This window comes from Pristiophorus japonicus, chromosome 17 (assembly GCF_044704955.1).
Source record: "Pristiophorus japonicus isolate sPriJap1 chromosome 17, sPriJap1.hap1, whole genome shotgun sequence".
In the NCBI taxonomy this organism is placed as follows: domain Eukaryota; kingdom Metazoa; phylum Chordata; class Chondrichthyes; family Pristiophoridae; genus Pristiophorus; species Pristiophorus japonicus.
The window spans coordinates 98,306,905-98,329,314 of NC_091993.1; the positions used below are offsets into that span (position 1 = coordinate 98,306,905).

Consider the following 22,410-nt stretch of genomic DNA (forward strand, 5'->3'; position numbering starts at 1 on the left):
ACAAGGTCCCACACAAGATATTAATGTGCAAAGTTAAAGCACATGGGATTGGGGGTAGTGTGCTGATGTGGATTGAGAACTGGTTGGCAGACAGGAAGCAAAGTGTAGGAGTATAAATGGATACTTTTCAGAATGGCAGGCAGTGACTAGTGGGGTACCGCAAGGTTCTGTGCTGGGGCCCCTGCTGTTTTCCCATGTATTCCTGTGTAGCTCCTATTGCCCTGAATAAAAACTGAACAAAGCCCCAAAAAGCTGGAAATATTTGAATTGTGGTGATACTTTGCTTAAATAAATGCTACGTTAGCTAATATTCCAAGTGAATTTATGGTGATTAAACACCAGCCTCCAGCCCATCTTGAGTTGGAATGCTCACACAAGATGATTGAGCAGGACGATTATGAGAGTCCCTATGCACAGCAAATATTAACCGGCATTTCCATATGCAATGTTTTCTTGTGATATCTGAGGGTCCTGGGATTGGAGGCACAGAAGGTAGAATTTAAAAAAACATTGCTTTCTTGCATAAATATAGGATTTGTATGTAAAAGGCTTGCTTACAAATGAGCAAATTGTAGTGCAAGTGATGCAATTGTTTTGGGAATTCAAAAACCATGCATATAAATAGCATTTTAATACAAGGAGTTGCATACAAAAGGGTTTCACTCTATTATGTTACCTATTCTAGATCTGTTCTGTCTTGATCTGCAGTAATAAGAAAGTTAATGTATATAAATTCTCTGAAGCTCATTCATATCCAATTATTCATTACTTAACCATATGATGAACTTTATTTTTCTCTGCCTCCTCTGTTCCTGAACAGAACAAAAGAAAGACCAATTTTGAAAATAATATAGATTTCAAAAATAATTGAACATAAGAAATAGGAGCAGGGGTAGGCCATTTGGCCCCTCAAGCCTGTTCCATCATTCAATACATAATGTGCGAAAATGTGAGGTTAACTACTTTGCAATTTTTCTCCATTTAAATTATAATTTGCTTTTCTATTATTTCTGCCAAAGTGGATAACCTCACATTTTCTCACATTATGCTCCATCTGCCAAATTTTTGCCCATTCGCTTAGCCTGTCCATATCCCTTTGTAGATTTTTTGTGTCCTCCTCACAATTTGCTTTCCCACCCATCTTTGTATCCTCAGCAAACTTGGCTACATTACACTCGGTCCCTTCATCCAAGTCATTAATATAGATTGTAAATAGTTGAGGACCCAGCACTGATCCCTGCAGCACCCCACTAGTCACTGTTTACCAACCGGAAAATTACCCATTTATCCCGACTCTGTTTTCTGTTGGTTAGCCAATCCTCTATCCATGCTAATATATTACCCCAAACCCCATGAGCTTTTATCTTGTACAGTAGCCTCTTATGTGGCACCTTTTCGAATGTCTTCTGGAAATCCAAATACACCACATCCACTGGTTCCCCCTTATCCACCCTGCTTGTTACATCCTCAAAGAACTCCAGCAAATTTGTCAAACATGATTGCCCTTTCATAAAACCATGCTGACTCTGCTTGATTGAATCATGCTTTTCCAATGTCCCGTACTGCTTCCTTAATAATGGACTCCAGCATTTTCTCAACGATTGTCCAGTGAGGGATAAAATTTGTTCATGGCCAAATCCTCAAGCTGCTAGAACTGACACCTTTATTTTATAGAGGCTCGCTGTTTTAAACTGCTGCTCCTGCATCTTACTGAGCTTACATTGGGAATTAGAACAAAATGAATTCCCATGCCTGTAATATGAAAGTAAGTTTTTTTAATATACTTATAGGATATATACATCATATAATTAAAAGCAATACTTAATTTATTTCCAGCTAAATTCAGCAATTCCACCCAATAACAATGTAGCCCTAGTTCTTTTAGATAGGCTTCCTTTGAGCTCAATATTGGGTGCGCAGAATTTAATGTCCAAATATTGCCTAACTATCATTTTCTTTTTCAAAAACACCTTCCTTTGGCAACTGTAACTCATTGGAGAGAATTCTACTTTCTTGCCTTAGGTCACTTCTTAACAGATCACGATTGCTTTTGAATTCAGAGTTGCTTCAATATATATTTACATTTACTTACAATGCACTAAATGTTAAGAGTAAGCATTCCAGAGTTGGAAGCAACCCAGAGATAGCTTTACTTTAAAATGTGTTAGAACAAAATCATTTGTTCATAAAACAGTTCTATTACAATGTACAAAAAATAATTGAAAGATGTAGATAAAGATGTAAAAGAATTTGGAACGGCAATGTGAAGCAAAACAACAGGAAATAAATGCGAAATGCATTAATGCACAGAAAGCAGTTTTAATGTCCGAAGACCAGATCTTGGATTAGTTTGTGAAAATCTGCATTGCCCAGAAACATGATAGAAAAATTATCCATTGGGGTATAAAGTCATGGAACATCTTTCTGACCAAAGAAGGGACAGTTCAGCTGGAAGATTTTGGAATAGCTGGGGAACTTAAGAGTCATATCATAGGCAGTCCCTAGAAATAAGGATGACTTGCTACCACGCCAAAAAAAGAATGAGTTCACAGGTGTTTCGAATGAAGGACCCGAACTACATCCTCAAGGGTGGAAGATGCCTGTGCGTGGGTTTTTTTAAACATGTGGTGGCAGTTGCACACCAGCCACCACACGGGCTTGACAGAGCTAGGTCTTGGTCCAGTGGCAAGGATTACCCAAGACGACTGGAGACCAGCTCTGCTGCACAGACCTAGCGCGTACACATGTCGCAGTGTGGGCTGGCCAGTGCTGTCCCTGGGCTCCTGGCCCTGAACTCACATCTCCCCTGGGCCCCGATCACATCCCTCTACAGTCTCTCGCCACTCCTTCGCCCCGATTTAAGAGTACTGTAGAGCTGACATAGGTAAACCATACCACCCAGCCCCACAAATATGTGAGCATAAGCCTAACAACAACAAAAGTGATATTTAGGTTATGGGCTGTGCCTTTTATCGGAGATCAACGCGGTCCCGGCCTGCAAGACCATCAGCAGGTCGGGGCCATTGGAGGGAACAGTGTGCGGCGGCATACCACTGCAGGGAGCAGCGCGTGCTGCTGCAGGAGGGCGATGGCTACGAAGGCAGGTCGCCGATTGCAGTGCGGGCAGGCACAGCAGGAGGGGCAAAGGAGCAGCAAGAGTCCATTGAGGGAAGTGACCGGGGCCCAGGGGAGGCGTGGATCTGGGGCCCAGAAGAGGCGAGTTCCCGGGGGCAGCATGGGCCAGCCCACACTGCGATATGTGTGCGCACTCGGTCTGTGCAGCAGAGCTGGTCTCCAGTTAGTCTTGGGTAATCCTTGCCACTGGACCAAGACCTAGCTCTGACAAGCCCATGAGGTAGCTGGTGTGCAATAGCCACCACACGCTAAAAAAATCCAAGCACAGGCATCTTCCATCCTTCACAATGTAGTTCGGGACCTGGAATATTAAATCCTTCATTGAAACACCTGTGAACTCATCCCTTTTTGGCGTGGAAGCAAGTCATCCTCGCTTCGAAGGACTGCCTATGATGATGATTATCGGAGATTCACCCTCAAACATGCACTTGCAGCTGGCAACATGAAAATCTTGGTGCTAAAGACCATCCATGGACCTCATCCACCCGTATCTTTTCATCATTCTATGATCTGCACAACATAATATCACAGATGTTGAAAAATAATCCATTAAAAAGGCCATCAGTTAGCTTGCTGCTTCAGAAAACATTTCTGTCCAGAATTGAAAGATTGTTTTCACCTGATCTGATGGTTGGAGAATTTGGCCATGCAGTTCTGCTTCATGCTCCAAAGCCAGTTATTGTTGCTGCAACAGTCTTCACAGAAAATCACTAAGCCAGCAGTCAATGCCATTGACTCTAAAAATCAGCAGAAGCAGCTTAAAAAAAAGCCTGATATGAAACCATTAATAAAAAACAAGCAGACTCAAATTACTCCAGTGAACAAAATGAATGCAGTGGAAGAAAATGTTTGAGGAAGCATCCAAAACGTTTTTAAAAATGGATTTGATAGAAGGAAAAAAAAGCAAACATCAGATTGATTTACTGAAAGTTGGAGCCATTTGAGGCACATAGGGAACTGGGATCGATAGAAGCAGACAGGGAGCTGGGACACATAGAGGCAAATAGGCAGCAGGAATTATGGGAGGCGAATGGGCAGCTGGACTCGGGGGCGGAGTGCGAGGAGCCGGGATCAGGGGACGGGTGTGGGGAGCCAAGGTTGGGGGAGGGGCGTGAGGAACCGGGGTCGGGGTCGGGGTGCAGGGAGCCGAGGTCGGGGCAGGGGCGCGGGGAGCTGGGGTCGGGGTACGAGGAACTGGGATCGGGGAGGGGTGTGGAGAGCTGGCGTCAGGGGAGCTGGGGTCGGGGGAGGGGTGCGGGGAGCTGCAGTTGGGAGAGGCGTGTGGGGAACGGGAGTCGGTTGGGGGGGGGGGGAGTGCGGGAGCTGGAGCTGGGGGTTGCGGGGAGCTGGTTTCGGGGGTTGCGTAGGGAGCTGGTGTCATGGGAGGGGTGCGGGGAGCTGGTGTCGGGGGAGGGGTGCGGGGAGCTGGTGTCGGGGGAGGGTGCGGGGAGCTGGTGTCGGGGGAGGGGTGCGGGGAGCTGGTGTCGGGGGAAGGGTGCGGGGAGCTGGTGTCGGGGGAAGGGTGCGGGGAGCTGGTGTCGGGGGAGGGGTGCGGGGAGCTGGTGTCGGGGGAGAGGTGCGGGGAGCTGGTGTCGGGGGAGGGTGCGGGGAGCTGGTGTCGGGGGAGGGGTGCGGGGAGCTGGTGTCAGGGGAAGGGTGCGGGGAGCTGGTGTCGGGGGAGGGTGCGGGGAGCTGGTGTCGGGGGAGGGTGCGGGGAGCTGGTGTCGGGGAGGGGTGCGGGGAGCTGGTGTCGGGGGAGGGGTGCGGGGAGCTGGTGTCGGGGAGGGGTGCGGTGAGCTGGTGTCGGGGGAAGGGTGCGGGGAGCTGGTGTCGGGGGAGGGGTGCGGGGAGCTGGTGTCGGGGGAAGGGTGCGGGGAGCTGGTGTCGGGGGAGGGGTGCGGGGAGCTGGTGTCGGGGGAGGCACACAAAGAGCAGTAAGAGGTCTGCGGGAGGGAGACAGATGGACATTTTCAAATGTTCAGTGGTCAAAGTTGCCAAATCTCATTTTTGTGTCAATTCCGTTTAGTTGTTCAGCGTTTTACCACCAGGAAGTGGAACCTGCGGAAGTGTGGGTGAAACAGCAGCAGAGTAACGGCAGGCATTGTGAGGTAGAGCCTTCAGCTCACAGTGGGCTATCTGTCTAACTGACTAAAACAGACTGCATTCCTTGCAAAAAGGTTGTGACCCTGAAATGACCCATTTTCTGTAGCTGAAGCATAGTGCGCACTTTTCAAAACTGTCTTGTGAAACTCCAGACCTCTGTAGACCTGTCAGCAACAGCTAAGGAACTAAGGGCTAGAATTTCCACGGCATCTCTGCCCGGTTTCTCAGCGGTATTGGTCGGAAAACCACCTGGTGAAAATTTCCACAGAGTTCCGCTGGCATTTTCGAAATACCGCTGAGGAGTGGACCACCAGCGTGCACCTCCGAAAAAATCGCTACTGTCCAAGTTTGGGCTCAGCGGTGACCCGTAGGTAAGATTGAAAAAACCATCCACGAAAAGCAGCTGGAGCTGGGTGGTGGTAAGTAGCACTGCAAAAAAAAGTATGCTAAAGGGTTTTTAATTATTTTTTTGAATTCTTTTTCAGCGATTAACTTGAAAAGGTCCTCAGAATGTTTCCTGATTTTTTTATTTTATGTTTTTTGGAAAAAATATTGTGTGTGTTTTCGCCCTCCTAGGCCCAACCCGCAGCCTTGGTCTAAAGTTTAGTAATTACCACCCATTTTGATTACGAACTGCCCAATCAGTCAGGATCGCGTTTTCCACTGAGAATCAGAGTGTAAGGTCCATTTTTTCCGCCAGGTGGAATTTTTTCCTTTTTTGTGGAGTTTTTTGCCGGTAATTTTTAAATCTTAGCGGTATTTTCGGCGGCAATCCAGCGCTGACGGATTTTAGGGAAATTCTAGCCCTATGAAACATTATATAAATGTATTGAATATGGAAAAGGGTTTCACAGTGTCAAGCAACCTCCAGAGAAGGCAGCAAATCCACACCATAGGGTTACTGATTCTGTTTATGTTTCTTGTGTACTTTTGAATGTTCATATTGAGATGTTGCTAATTGTGTTATCAGAAATGTATTCTTGAAATAATGTTAGTTCATGATTTCTGACTTCCTGATTTGCCAGGAAGAGGTAACACATTAATTCAGTAACATACCGTGGGGTAGAAATTTGTGTCAGGTGGTAGTGCTAAACAGGCAGGATCTCATCAGCTACCCATTAAACACCCCACCTGATATTCGGTTTCATTGACTTCAGTCAAATTGAATATCGGACGTCCGATGTGATGTGCTTCACTTTGCGCTGTTGCCCATGGTGACCTAGAATTGCGTCCCAAAAGGGGGATTGGTTTGTATAACTGGTTCAAACAAAGTAAACTTTAAGCACCGAATAATCCCTTGACATGGACTGTATATCGCCAGATAAGGTGTTAAGAGTTATTTGGTGCCCTTTAATTAACATTCCTTGCAAGGTTTTTGATCGCAGCGTTATAGCAAATAGTTTAATATTAGTCTTTAATAAGCCAGGCTGCTTTGTCAGGGTGTGGAGGCAGACAAGATGCAAACATACAGGGTGATGTCCTCCTGTAATTTCCAAATCCTACCCACTGTGGGCTCCTGGCATGCCCACTCAGGCCCAGGAATTTCAAACCCAAAGCGTTTCATAACCATTACTGAATTATCAAGAAACAACATTATTCAGCTTACAATTAATGTAATTATAAATCAGCCAACAGTATACACATTTCAGATGGTTCCCTCTTTTTTCAGCTTTCTGTCACTTACCATCCACACAGGCTGGCTTAGCTCTCGTTGTACCAGCAATCTGCCCTCTCCTACAAGCACATCGTGCTGTTTGTCTGGCTATTGTTCTCCGAGGTTGACTACTATCTCTGTCCAAGGTAACTATTTCACATGTACCCACAGCCAGCTGACCTAGAACAAAACACACAACATAGGAATCAATGTTAGGTATTTTAACCCTCAGATCATCCCTGATGATCCAACTTAAACTGACAAAATTGTCACTCTAGAGGAAGCCAAAGTCAGATTGTCAGTGAACATTAGAATTTCAACTTGAGTTTCCTCATTAAAAGTCCGATTGTAGTTAGCCTGAATGTACCACTTCTTGAAATACTGTGAAATATTTTTTAAATATTAAAAGATACTTGTGGATCTTTCACAGAATTTCTCACTGTGACTCAGAGGATACAGTGTTGCATAATGTGGGCCTGCTAAACCCAACAGCAATTATCCCCCGTATTCCCAGCTGATCCAGAGAAGCCTCCTCTTTCTCGGTCTCACTCTGCCTCTGCTCGCCTCTGCAGAACTCTCTCAGCATCCCATTAACAGGCCATCTTCCCTTCCCCAACATATATCTTTTTTTAAGCCTCGACAACAGATTAAAGTCAACTGCACGTCCTGCAAAAAAACTGAACATGTTGTTGCTTCTGTTGGTGACAGCTTCCCAATATTTGAAGCACATCTGTTCCATAAGAGTTGATATGCTAATATTTTAGATATGACAAGGTGCGCCAACTTAAAAACTGCTATTGAAGCTACCAGAGCTTAGCTTCAATAGCAGTTTTTGCTGCTCTTCTGGGATCACCCCAGTGGCCTCCATTATAGACTGCACATCTGTTACTAAGTAATCTGCCGCATTGACAACCATCATGATGCTGGCAGCCAGAGGAGGCTTCAAGAAAGAATTCGTGATCCATTAGCAGTCAGTAGTCAATTCCCACCACCTAAGTCATTCTTTCCCTTATGTAATCTGTGTATATTCAGACAGCACCTGGCCATAGTGGACCATAAATTGCTTGAAGAGCATGTTGGCATGACCAATATGAGGTATGGGCTGCTGCTGCCCGAGGTCGTTAAGTGCCATGTTATTCTTGGAACTAGCCTCATCTTCAGCTGTTGGGCTACTGTTCTCTTCGTCTGTTATCTTGGCATTCGTGTTTTTATGCATAGGGTGGGGCATTGCAGTTTCCCTATCAATCCCTTAAACCATTAAAAAATTGGTCAAAACTATTCAGTTAATGTAATCTGTTAGAGTTAGATATGGCCCTTACGGTTAAAAGGATCAAGGGGTATGGAGAGAAAGCAGGAAAGGGGTACTGAGGTGAATGATCAGCCATGATCTTATTGAATGGTGGTGCAGGCTCAAAGAGCCGAATGGCCTACTCCTGCACCTATTTTCTATGTTTCTATGTTTCCACAAGAACCATATTATATAGAAAGCTGAGGTGTCAACACAAGATGGTAGAAATAAGGAGTGGAGAGGTCTCCAAGATTTAAGAATAATGCACATAGGTGACGTTGAGAAAATGTTTTTCTGCCACCTGGGGAATGCAAACAGTAAGCTTCTCTTGGGCTATCTGCTGCAGCTGAGCTGCTATAGTGAGTGCTGTAATGTATGCACCTGTGAGTATGCTCACAGGTTTGATGGAGCACCCGGTGTCCACCGGTACGCTCGCGGCCTTCCGCGAGAGGTGGGCGCCGGAGAGACTGGAGTGCATCATCACCCCCGGCAACCAAACCTATAACTTAATTTGTTTATTGTGTCGGTTTTAGTGCCCCCCCCCCCTTTTAGCTAGGGGGCACTTGTATAATTTGTGTGCTGGTGCCCTAAAAAAACCAAAGGGGCACTTGTTTGAAAGCGTTTGGAGTGTCCGTCCCCCCCTTTAATCAGGGGGCACTTGATTTAATGTTTTATTTTGTTCACAACAAAATAGTTGTAGAGTTGTTGACATCATCACCCCCAGCAACCAAATTTTAACTTGATTTAAGTTTACTGCCAAAAGTTAATTTGTTTATTGTGTCGGGTTTAGTGCCCCCCCTTTAAATCAGTGGGCACTTGTATAATTTGTGTTTTCGGTGCCCTCAAAAAAAAAGAAGGGGGCACTTGATTGAAAGTTTTTGAAGTGTGACCCCCCCCCCCCCCCCCCCGCTTTAACTAGGGGGCATTTGATTATTGTTTCTACAAAAATAGTTGTGGAGCTGTTGAGTTGGGAGTGCCTTAGCCAGTCAAGTGATGTTCACAAGACTCAATAAAACCCCAGCCAGTTGAGTTCAGGGGATCCACGATGAGGCATGTGGTTGTGAGCCTGGTGGATGAACTGGTAATATGTACTGTGATTGTTAAACCTTTGCTAATAAACCAACTAGTTCTCAATAGCAATGTGTTGCTATGAATTCTTAAGCATGAAGCAAATACATTACAAGTGCCACATCCAGTATAAACGTATTTGAAATGTTAGTTATGGTTATATCTGAAATATCAATGTATCAGTCTCAGTTTGTTTCCAGAGTCCAGAAAAGTCAGAGGCCACTTGCAGTGGAAAAACGAAGGAGAGTTTGCTGTAGCCAAGTTTATGGTTATTTGTGACTCTTTAAAAAATGTACCCATTTGTTACATTTTACATTTTATTTTGGAGTTATATTGTGGTGGGATGAGCAAATGTATTGGGAAGAATGCTTTTGATTTAACGTGATTTGGTGAAAATGTTAAAATTGGTTGAATGATTGTGTGTAATGTAATTGGTGCCTAACCAAGGTAGAAAGTAACCGAAAGAAACAATTAAAAAGAGAAAAACACACAAGGGTATACTTTCTGATCATGAAGGGATGGGGCAATAGCTCACCAAGCTTTGCATTCATTCAAACCTCACTTGATGTCCTGAAACTGCCCTAATTAAATATTTATATTAAGCTCTGAGCCCAAATGAGGCCTGCTAATTGGGGATCACGATGACTGCCAGATCGGGAAATTGTGCTCAGCTACAATTTTTAAAGGTGCGATTTTGTAGCCTGGATTCTATGGTCAGTGACGTAATTAAGGATTACATCGCTGGCATCCAAACCAAATGCGCACTTACCTGCTGGGAACCCTCTTCCAAGAAGTTGCTGTCAGACGCTGCAGAGGAGGGCAGGGTAGTGGCCCACCAATCCCAGGGGCGCACCGTGTGCGTAAGCATACCTGGAATCAATGGGCCGGCCGGTGCTCTAATCAGCAAGCCATATACTGCTGCCATATACTGCTGCCTTTTTTCTTAGAGGCCGTGGGTTTGGGAGGTGCTGTTGAAGAAGCCTTGGCAAGTTGCTGCAGTATATCGTGTAGATGGTACATACTGCAGCCGGTGGTGGAAGGAGTAAATGTTTAAGGTGATGAATGGGGTGTCAATCAAGCAGGCTGCTTTGTCCTGGATGGTGCTGAGCTTCTTGAGCATTGTTGGAGCTGCACTCATCCCGACAAGCGGAGAATATTCCATCACACTCCTGACTTGTGCCTTGTAGATGGCGCAAAGACTTTGGGGAGTCAGGAGCTAAGACACTCACCGCAGAATATGCAGCCTCTGACCTGCTCTTGTAGCCACTGTATTTATGTGGCTGGTCCTGTTAAGTTTCTGGTTAATGGTGCCGCCCCCCCCCCCCCCCAGGATGTTGATGGTGGGGATTTCGGCGCTGGTTATGTCATTGAATGTCAAGGGGCGGTGGTTAGACACTCGCTTAAAAATGCAGATCTCAGAAATCCACTGTAAAAATCCACTTTTGTGAAAACTTTAGTGGCCTCCCTTTAAACAGTCACTTGTTATCTGCCCAGAAACAGCCTGATCTCATCATTTGTTCAGTATGGGTGCACTGAGCACATCACGTTTATCTGCGCAAAAAAAATCAAACATTTCCACTTGCACAGCACGATAACATATTGTGTGTGCCAGGCCTCTGAAAGTGACCTGAAAGGTCCACTGGAAGATGGCACATTGCATAGAATTGGCGGCGGGTCAGCAGATTGATCTCTGCCCCATTTCGCTGCCCCTGGTTGCCCATGTGGAATGGAATATTTACCCTAAGGAGCCTTAACCAATGAGGAAGAAGATAACTGACAGAACCAATCAATGGTCACAAAGTAGATGACAGTCATGCAAGACAAAAGAAAAATTACAAAAATATGTTAAATCGAATTTCACTATTTCTGATCCACATTAGATGTCTCCTTGTCAGATGCAATATTGTTCAGTGAAGAGCACAGTAAAATCGAACACATGAGAAAGTGAAGAAGATTAGCATTCACAGTGGGAATGTTTCTCCCTTAATGCATGTCTTTTCATTAGGATCACTAAAATGTATGTGTCATAGCTGTTGGATGTGTTGCTATTTCAGTTATTCAGGATATTTTTCATCGCAATTATATTTTTATGGAGGTTAGTAATGGCTAACAGTAGTCTTAATATAATGCTGACCTGGGGAGAAAAGCAACAATCTCAAATTTGGCAGCAATGTCCTCAGGGAAGGTGACGGTAGCAGATGAGAGTTGGGAGTAGCAGCCTCGGGGAGAGAAGCAACAGCATCAAGATAGAACTGAGTGAAATGGGATGCATCAAAAAAATAGTACCGTCTGATCCAATTAGGATCATGTTTTTTCTAGTTACACTGAGTGAGCAATGACAGCTGCTATTTGACAAACAACATTATCGTTTCAAGTAAAATGTATCAAATGTATTTCTCAAATATCTTGGAATTGCTAAATGATTTCCTTATCTTGCTATTTCCCTTTGTTTTCTTCACTGTCCCAGATTCTGTCCCAACATTACAGTCCTTTGTCACTTAAGCAGATGCCCACATCAGTAGCATAGGAAGTATTTCTTCAGAGACTGCTGTCTCTCCCCTGCTAACCTGCTTAGCCTGACTAAAACTTTCCTTTTAGCCAGGTCAGATTATCAATCACCACTTGAGTTTAATTTGGTTTTCCTTTTGATGCTCCAACAAACAACTCTAAATATACTTACAGTAATCACTATATATTTCCAAATTATCCTTCAATATACGATTAAAGAAGAAACCTTAACTACATTTAATGACTGCTATGTTTTATTTCACCGTGTCTTGGAACGGTTCTTCTGGTGAAACTATCTGAATGTTAGGATGTAACCACGCAAACATTATTACTTTCCGACATCCAATGGATTCAGATCACTGAATCCAACAAACTCAAATTGGGTCTTGGAGTTATTAATATCAATCAACTCTCCAAACGTGGGAGTAATTCACGGTGCGGCAGAGGCCTGAAATTTCCTTGTGGGTCCCAGAGCAGTGCTCCTGCTTTACCAGGCCCCAGTAAGCAGCGTTTTATTTGGAAACTTTCCTTAGCGGGCCCCGTAGGCTAACCTAGTGGGATGGCTGCATTGCTCAGAAGCCAGTTAAAATTGCATTGAGGGCCCATGTATGGCCCTTGCCAGAGTCCAGCGGGAGTCTCATCCATCATCAAAACCAACGGCGTTAAAATCGCATATCGGCGGCAATGGAGCGGGAATTGGAGCCGCTCCCTCCCTCCTTCTATTCCCGCCCATCATGAAGAGTTAAAATTGCCCTTTAAATCACAAGACCGAGAGCCTCAGAATGGAAGTCATGGTGTTTTGCATCAAAGGTAAGGAAAAACTGAGTAGGTAGTTACATTCAAACGAACAAACCTGCCTTCTATCAACTTGACAGAAAGCATCATTGACAGTGGCCTGCGAGAAGTCCATGGCACAAGCCATTCTGTTCTCTCAGCTAAAAAACACCAGGGAAACTGAAGAGGAGCAGACTCAGATAGATATAAAACAAATAACATATATTTTCAAATAATATTCTGGATTTTTAGTGGTTTATTTTAAAGTTCAATTAATAGACATCATCTCAAAATGAATTGCGTTATCTGTTAGTAATTTGTTTTGACATTTTATAATGGGATCTCCAAATAGCTACAAGAGTAATGAATAAATTGCTGATCTAGGATTATTTTCCCAATAGAAAATGTATCCAAGGACAAATATCACTAACTTATTAAAATAAACAGTAATTTTCTATGCTGCTGCTCCATATGTTAACGTAAAGCCTATGGGGTTAAAAAGCAAAATACTGCAGATGCTGGAATCTGAAATAAAAACAGAAAATGCTGGAAATCTCAGCGGGTCAAACAGCATCTGTGGAGAGAAAAACAGAGTTAATATTTCAGGTCGAAGACCCTTCAGAATGACAAAGGGTCGTCGACCTGAAACGTTAACTCTGTTTTTCTCTCCACAAATGCTGCCTGCCAGCTGAGATTTCCAGCATTTTCTGTTTTTATTACCTGTGGAGTTAATGGCGTGGAAATTCCGATGTTCCCGGGTCCATACAAAGTTTCTACGGACCCGGGAAGGCATCGGAAACGGAAAAGCCGGTTTTCAGCACGCAATGCGCATGCGCTGAAAACCGGCTTTTCCGATCTGTCAAGCTGGAGCTTGACAGATGATCCGCAGATCAGGAGCGAGGATATCTGTACGGGCCAGACTGCGATATTTACGCATATCTTGCCTGGCAACAGTCTTCAAAAACCTTGCGCCAGAAAAAGCAGGCATATAGCCTACTTTTACAGGCGCAAGTGTTTAAAAACATACATAAACATTAAAATTAAATTAAATAAACACATATGAAAATATATTTTATTGTTAAAAACCCTCCCCACTATGGTAAGTTTATTTTAAGGCATAATTAAAAAAACTTATAAAAGAAAATGTTCCTGACTTTTTTTTAAAGAACTTTAATTAAAATGAATTTTAAATATGTAGTGTATTTTTCTATTTTTTTTAGTGTTTTGTGTGTTTGGGGGGGGTTTCTCATTCATAATAATGGGAACTCCAATGAGAAAATACTGTACCTTGATTGGCTGTCCAGAGCCATGTGACTCCAGCTCCAGTATACGGACATCCCAACGTGCACGCGCTCCAATGCGCAGGGAGTGAAGGCCTCAGGAGCGGAAGCTCGAGCGGGCGCAGCACCTTCAGGTAAGTGCGCATTTTTTTTCCTTTTTTCAGTAGTTTGCCCACGGGTAGACCTCGATCAGGATTTCTGGGCAAATGTGTTTGCAAGAGTGTGTATAAGATTGGGGTCTAGAAATCGGTTTGATCCCTGTGGCGGAATGCGTAGGATCGAGGCCCACCCGATATTAGGCTCAGACCTCGTTTACATCAGGCCGGTGAGCTCCGACGCCTATTGGGTGTCCCCAGGAAGCTCGCAGCGAAGGCAATTTTAATTTTGGGCCCGCAGGTGAATCTTGCAAGTAAGCGATCAAGAGGATGGCCGTCAGCAGCCTACAGTTTTAATGTGGAGCTGGGAGAAGCACTTCAGTAACTCCTAGCTCCACATTCAAGTAATTTTTTTTAAATTTCGCTTTTGTCAAGTGTCAGCTGTGGCTCAGTGGGTAGCACATTTGCCTTTGAGTCAGAAGGTTGTGGGTTCAAGTTCCACTCCAGGGATTTGAGCATGCGAAATCTTGGTTGGCACTCTAGTGCAGTGCTGAGGGAGTGCTGCACTGTCAGAGGTGCCATCGTTCAGATGAGATGTTAAACCGGGGTCCTGTCTGCTCTCAAATGGATGTAAAAGATCCTATGGCAATATTTTGATGAAGAGCAGGGGAGGTATCTCCAGTTTCCTGGCCAATTTTTATCCCTCAATCAGCATAACGAAAACAGATTATCTGCTCATTGCTGTTTGTGGGAGCTTGCTTGTGTGCAAATTGGCTGCCGCGTTTCCGACATTACAACAGTGACTACACTTCAAAAAGTACTCCATTGGCTTAAAAGCACTTTGAGACGTCCGGAGGTCATGAAAGGCGCTATATAAATCTAAATCTTTCTTTTCTTTTCTTTTCTTTTACACGCTGGTTAGGCCGCATGTGGACCTGGTTGTCTGGCTGCGATCGAGGTAAACTAGTTGGGTAAAGGTGGCATCAAACAGACATTAGGCTCCTTATGTGCATATTAAACGGGCTTAAGTCTGTTTCAGACATGGACCCTAGATGGCTCTTTTGATGCCTATACCAATATGGTAGGCGCACACTTCCTGCTCAGAATGTGCGTGTGCATGTCGCTCACCATATTGGACATTTCATTGAATTTCTAGGCCTGAATATGCGACCTTCATGTGATATAAATACAAAGAGTGAATCCAGTTTTACAGAAAGCATTAAGTCAATGGTGCTGTTTTATCGAGAATAAAACATTTATTAAATCTATTTCTGCAGACTTAAGTAATAAAATTAACTCAAAAATTAAAGTAAGTGATAATGAGGAACACATCTGGCAGCTACATCACCCTGTGGAAAACATGTTCAATATAACATATTTCAGAACATATTAGGATGTGTGTTCAAAGATAACTACAGTTGCCAGTAGATAAATGTATCAGGAACGTAACTGTATTTTAAAAGATTAGAGCAAAATTTTAAAAACTCTGAATTCCAGAAAAACAATGCACTGAAATTCTGACATTAAAAATACCTCCACCAGTGCCCCTGCTGATATTCTGCTCCTCAAACAGCTCCTGGATCCACTGCTTCTCCATAACACACTCTAAACCTGAAGGTCACGAAGGTCCATGGACACTCAAAGTTGATTCACGTGGTCTACAAATTGATTTCATCCCACCCCAGGGCCTCAAATGTTAACTTTGATCGATTTTCTATCATCTCCACTCTGTCCTTTGTTTACAATCAGATCATATTCCTTCTCATTTTTGCAATGCCTATGCAACCCAAATTCCCTTTGTCCAATTGTGTGCACATTTTGGCTGCTGCTCTGGAGCCAAGTTCATTACTTCAATCTCCTTTTTTCCCACTCTCATCCTCTCTTAGGCCCTTCTTGCTTCTCTCCTCCCCTTGCTGTTATCCAGCCATATCACCTTTCATTTCTTCCCTTCCTGGTACTTTTCTCTCCCCCCATACCTACTCCAATCTATCACTATTCCTCTGCCTTCATACTTTTCCACCACTGACCCAGCCTGGGAATCTCTTTGAATGAACCTATGGGTACCCTCTGTGCCTCTGTTGGCACTCTCCAAATGGCCGATTGAGGCATTTGTCACTACCTCATAAGCAACAACTGCAACTCCCATCTTCATCTCTCACCAACTGTACTATATGTACCTGTGAGTATGCTCACAGGTTTGTGGAGCTGTTGAAGTGTGAGTGGCTTAGCCAGTCACGTGATGTTCACAAGACTCAATAAATCCTCAGTCAGTTGGAGGATCCACGATAAGGCATGCAGTTGTGAGCCTAGTGGTTGAACTGGTAATGCGTAGTGTGATTGTTAAACCTTTGTTAATAAACCAATTAGTTCTTAATAGCATTGTGTTGCTATGAATTCTTAAGCAAAGAACCAATGAAGCAAATACATTACACCAACCTTCCTGTCCAGTGCACCTGCAGGGAGCTAACCTCACCAATCTCCTTCCCGTCCTGCTCACCCCATCCATCACTGGCCCCTTGGATTCTGCCAGTGCATCAACAATCTTCACCCCTCTTTGCATTTCACTCCAGATTGTCTGTTCACTTGAGAATAAGGTCCTTAACTTCCATGACTTGATTGCGAATGATTGCATCGACATCCTAGCTTTGACTGAAACCTGGCTCAGCGGTGACAACACCTTTGCTCTTTTTGAAGAAGCCTTCCTCCCTGGCTGTACTTTGCACCAATTCCACCAGAGACTGCTCCCAAATTGCCACGATGGTGGTATGGCGTTCATCAAGTTAGAATATCACTCATTTCCTATGCCTCTGGCACCTTCTCTTCTTTCGAGCACCACACCCTGTTCAACCCCTCTTTTATAAAATTCTCATTTAATACCGCTCCTCAAGCCCCAACATATCCTCCATCTTTTTCACCCTCAGCCTCTGCACTGTGATTCCTCATCCTCAGCTTGGTTTCAATTTCATTCCCTGCTGTCGTCATCTTTTGTCTTCTGAATTTTCTGCCGTCCTGGCCTTCCTTAATGTCTCTCTCCATATAAACTCCCCTACCCATATTGATGGCCATCCCCTCAATCTCACCATCTTCCTCTTAACTCTCATGGTCACAATCACTGAGAAAGCCATTTCTGACCATCTCCTTGCATCCATCATCACACACATCCCCTACCCCCTGCCAACCTCTCTTCCTTCTGCACTTGCAAGAGAATTGTTCCTGGACAAGTCACTTACAATTATACTTTCAAATTCTCAACTTTGGCCTTTGGCCCTTAAGTCGCCATGATACTTTTGCTGCCTTCAATTTGTTCACCGACTCCCTCACTCTGCTTTTGACACCCATGACCCTAGTAAAACCTTTACTGCCTTCAATCCTGGTCATTCCATCTATTATGGTCCATCCCTCATGTTTAAGAGGCACAAGTTTGAGCATATCAGGTTCATAACGGGCTGAGCCATCCAGCACTCAATCTGGCTTGACTACATCAAGTCCCACCCACCCCTGTCAAAATCTTCCATTACACTAGGATCACCCCGAAGAGAAAGATAAATCCTGAATCTTTTATCCACTCCTTTAAACCCCTCTCCACACCCCCTCCACCCTCACCTATAACTACATACAAGATGCTTGTGGACTACTTTGCCACCAAAATTGGATCACCCATTCAGCTGCCTCTGCTATTCATTCCCAACCCAGCTTTCCTACTAAGTTAAGCATTACCACAGACTCCCCTTTGCCCTGCTGAGCTAATGCCTGTGTTACACAGATAAAGTGTGAAACACATTGCCCCTTTCACTTGCCTCTGTCACTTGCCTCATGTATCTATGGACACCTGACTAGCTGATCTAGCATGTCACTAATGGAGCTTAGAAGAATCCTGTGTTGTAAAAGCTTCATGCGTAACCATGGGAACATTCAGCTGTTAGAAATCAGGGATGCCTAAAAATGTATAAAATGGATACAAAAGCTGTGTTTTAAATCATTGTTTAGAACCTGGAGCTGAAATGTCTCCTAGACTGGTAGTAGATGCATTCTGCACTATGGCAGCCATTATCTGTGGTTTTCAAGTTAAAGCTTTAATTTTGTTTATGTATCTTTAAGACAATTTATTTCAGAAAGACTTAGAATGGATGGAAGTTGAGAGAGCGAATGTAAACATGTTGCTATGTCATAAAGGAGATAACGAACAGTTTTCTGGTTTGGGCTTCATAGTTCAAAGGGTAGAGCTAAGGCTTTGTATTGACTGTACCCGAGAGAATAGGGACAAGAGAGATGGAACGATTTCCACAGGAAGAAACCCTGGGTTAATGTTAACATAGAATGACATGTGATCAAAGTCATAAGACACCTTTGTCCAATCGGGATGGGTATTAACTATCTGTAATGGTTGTATGTTTTTGCTGTATAATGAATGTGTTATATTCCGTCTTAAACTCTGATTAAACACAGATTTCTAGTCCAGCAACCAGACTTGTATAAATCGCAATTTCCTTCAGCCAAACATTAGGAATACCATTGCCCCAAAACAACATTGTTAAATGTTTTTCTACACAAGATTAATTTTTATATCTGTATATAAAATCTACATGAAGTGTTAACTCACTCCACTCCCAGAGGATTCCTGTGCCAATGATTATTTATTATGAATGGACCCTAACAAAACCTAATAATTTGTCAATTTTTTGCCCATTAATAATTTTCAATTTGAAGTTAGGATTTTCAACATCGAAGCAAGTAATGTTCTTTTGTTACAATGAGAGGAACATTGTACTATCCACAATTTTAAAAAATCAGTCAGTCACAAAGTCAAAGGCATGCACAGAGCAATGCCCATCAATTGTAAATAGTTTGCATCAGATTTGTTTTTTATCCCCCACTAATATAAATATGTTTAAAAGTAATAAAACCAGAGAGGTTATCAACAAATATTATTATTTTTTCAGCAATCCAGTGTATTTGGAGAACATTTGTGTTCCATGTATATTTTATTTTAAAGAACTTAAGAATTAGTTGCAGGAGTAGGCCATTCGGCCCTCGAGCCTGCTCCACCGTTCAATACGATCGTGGTTGATCTTCTACCTCAACTCCACTGACCTCATATTCCTTGATTCCCTTAATATCAAAAAAATCTAAAAATACACACACACACATATCTACAGGTCAATTGTCATCATGTGCATATTTTTGAGGCACAATATCTTTCTATTATTGTGAAAAAGGTGAATGACCTGTCCAAAAAAACAGTGCGTGACATTTAGACCATTGCTAAGAAATTCCAGTTATCTTCATGTAACCCTGAGTTACATTATATTCAACAACTCTTGGAATTTCTTTAATAGCCTAATTATTACTTAACTGCCAGATACAACTCTCCTGCCCCAAACTCACGAATCCCAACAAGGACCACTTCTAACACCATTGGCCTAATAAATTGTGAATGGTTTGCAGGAAGTGATTTTGATAACCTTGACCTATATGAAACGTAAATGTGTTGCTTTAAAAAAGCAATAACAATTAAGAGTAAAATGATTAAGATAATTAGCAGCCTAAATTTGTGAAAATCTAATAGAACCAATTATAGTAATGAATACTTAACATAATATACCCAGAAGCTGTTAATACAGCAATTAATCATGCAGAGTGCGCTCAATTTTGAAATACACTTTGACACTTTCATTGTAAAGTAATCCCCTAAGTACTGCACGACCGACCAACTTTTTATTACAACGATAGTATTTCTTTTGGTTGGTCCACATGACTTGTATTGAAACCATTCTCAATAAAATCTGCAAAAAATCCCAGTTAAACATTTCAACTGTCTTTAAAAAAAATCAGGTAATGTCCACTTTGTCATAGTTTGTAGCAAGAAAGAAGTCATGGTTCATAAATTGATTAGAATAACATTTTACATCAGATTTGATCTTCTCTGGACTTAATGCTGCAGTTTTCAACTATAGATGTTAGGATTCTGCATCTGAATCATACACATCATAATGAAGTGATTGAAATCTTTCTATTGTGATGGAGAACGCATTTTGGTGACCACCATCTTTACTATAGTGAAACTGGCTGCTATATCAGTAGCAAGGATTTACGTCCCATTGAGAAATAGACCAGATAGCAGCTCAAGGTTGTGTGCATAAAAATGGTTATCTAAGATATCTTGATTATTGAAAAATTAAAAGACTTATGCTGTGACTTATATAGACAGAAGAAAGCTGGAGTCAAATGGATTAAGTCTTTACAAAGTGACTCACTAAATCCACACTTGCATGGATCAGATAAGATGTCCATGACCTTTTACTTTCAATTTTCTTCTTATCGTAAAGAGGTCTAGAAATCTGAGAATGTGCATGTAACCCAGGGAAAGATTAATGCATAAAATAGATGATGACTGCACATCAATTATATTGTATGCGCTGAGAGTGGATACTTTCCCCTGCAGCTGCTGAATATTAATGAACGTGTTCAGGAAAAGCAAAGCAAAACAATCTAGATGCTCTGTAGTTGGAAATTAGTGAGACAGATAGAAACTAAATTAAGGGCTGAATGATGAGATACAGTAAAAACTATACAATTATATACACTCTATTAGTGCTTTTTTGACAGATAACAGATAGGTTCCTGTGAAAGTGAAAAGGGTTGTAAACTGCATGCTTTAACAGATCATTTGAATTCAGAAAATGATTCCATCTTGCAGGAGTTGGGGAGACAACATAATATTGGTAACATATTAGTACAGGATAATGGAATCTTCAGAAGGTCATTCATAATTTAAACTGGGTACAGTAGCATAGTGGTTATGTTACTAGTAATCCAGAGGCCTGGACTAATAATCTGGAGATGTAAGCACCATGGCAGTTTGTGAATTTGAATTTAATTAAATAAATAAATCTGGAATAAATAGCTATCATCAGTAATGGAGCTATCAGATTGTCATTAAAAACTTTCATTCTCTCCTGGTCTGGCTGACATGTGACTCCAGACCGACAGCAATATGTTGCCCCTTAACTGCCCTCTGAAATGGCCAAGCAAGCCACTCAAAACCAGACGGACCATTCAGCATCGACCTAGGCTTCAGATTCGAACATAACAAAGGCACACCAAGGTCAGTCGACCCTTCAAAGTCCTCCTCACTAACATCTGATGAACAACACTCAAAGAAGCTCAACACCATCCAGGAACAAGCAGCCATTTGATCAACAACCCATCCACCACCTTAAGCATTTGGTCCCCCCACCATCGGCACAACATGGCTGCAGTAACTCGCCAAGGCTTCTTCGACAGCACCTCCCAAACTCACAACATAGAAGTATATTAGACAGCACCTAGAAGGTCAAGGGCAGCACATGCATGGCAACACCATCACCTCCAAGTTCCCCTCCAAGTCACACATCATTCTGATTTGGAAATACATCGCTATTCCTGCATCGTCGCTGGGTCTATATCCTGGAACCTCCTCCCTAACACGGTTCAAAAAGCTGACTGAATATCACCAGTCAAGGGCAATTAGGAATGCCCATGTCCTGTGAATGAATAAATAAAAATGTTTTAAAAAATTGAATGCAGTGGGGTCCCCCAGGGTTCTGTATTAGGACCATTGCTTTTCCTAATATGACCTGGATGTGGGAATAGGGAGTTCAATTTCAAAGTTTACAAATGGTATAAAACAGGGAAACATGGTAAATAGTGAGGAGGATAGTAGCAGAGTTCAGGAGGGCTTCAATAGGCTGGTGAATGGGCAGGCAAGTCACTTTGCGAGAAACAACACGGAGAGACAGTATAATCTAACTGGCACTATTTTTAGGAGAGTGCAAGACAGAGGGGGTACATATTCACAAATCTTTGAAGCTGGCAGGGCAAGTTGATAAAGCAGTTAAGAAAGTATATGGCATACTTGGCTTTGTAAATAGGGACATTGATATTATTATATTCTCTTCGAGCACAAATGCGAACTACCATTACCTAAACTAAGATGAAACAGAAAATGGTGGAAATACTCAGCAGGTCAGGCAGCATCTGAGGAGAGAAAAACAGAGTTAATGGGGGAAATTTTCTGAGGGGTCAGCTGACGCATTTGATAGCTGGTAGAATGGGAAAAAATGTTTTTAAGACAGCGGGTCAGGACCCCACTGTCAACCATCTCAAATCTGTTCACTTTCCAAGCTCAGAAGTTTTTGCTTACTGCATTTTGAACACAGATTAAGCTTTATGCAGGTTACAAGTGTTTGGAGTAAACTCTGTATCCAGTGTCACCTCACTGGAACAACCTCTCTCACCACTGGCAGATTGCTTCTGTCATCTCAAGTTCACCTGCTATCTATTACATCAGAATGAGTACGGTTTATAATGTCTCACTTTGGACCTCAGAATCGCACCACAATCAGCCCCGATACCAGCAATACCAGGCACACCAGGAGCACCAACAACACCACCAACCTGCTCCACAATCAACTGATACTGCACAGGACAGAGGGCATCAGCACCCAACCACATTGCTGCCTGGGA

The 22,410-nt window shown here is 42.9% G+C and overlaps 1 protein-coding gene across 1 annotated transcript in view; it reads right to left on the reverse strand.

The window, feature by feature from the left end:
• The window catches only part of LOC139228009 (chemokine-like protein TAFA-5), a 507,858-nt gene that overhangs the window by 295,340 nt on the left and 190,108 nt on the right, over window positions 1-22,410 (reverse strand). Inside the window, exon 3 of the mRNA XM_070859159.1 lies at window positions 6,923-7,072. Within this exon, the coding sequence (XP_070715260.1) occupies window positions 6,923-7,072 (150 nt within the window). The remainder of the gene's footprint in view (window positions 1-6,922; window positions 7,073-22,410) is intronic.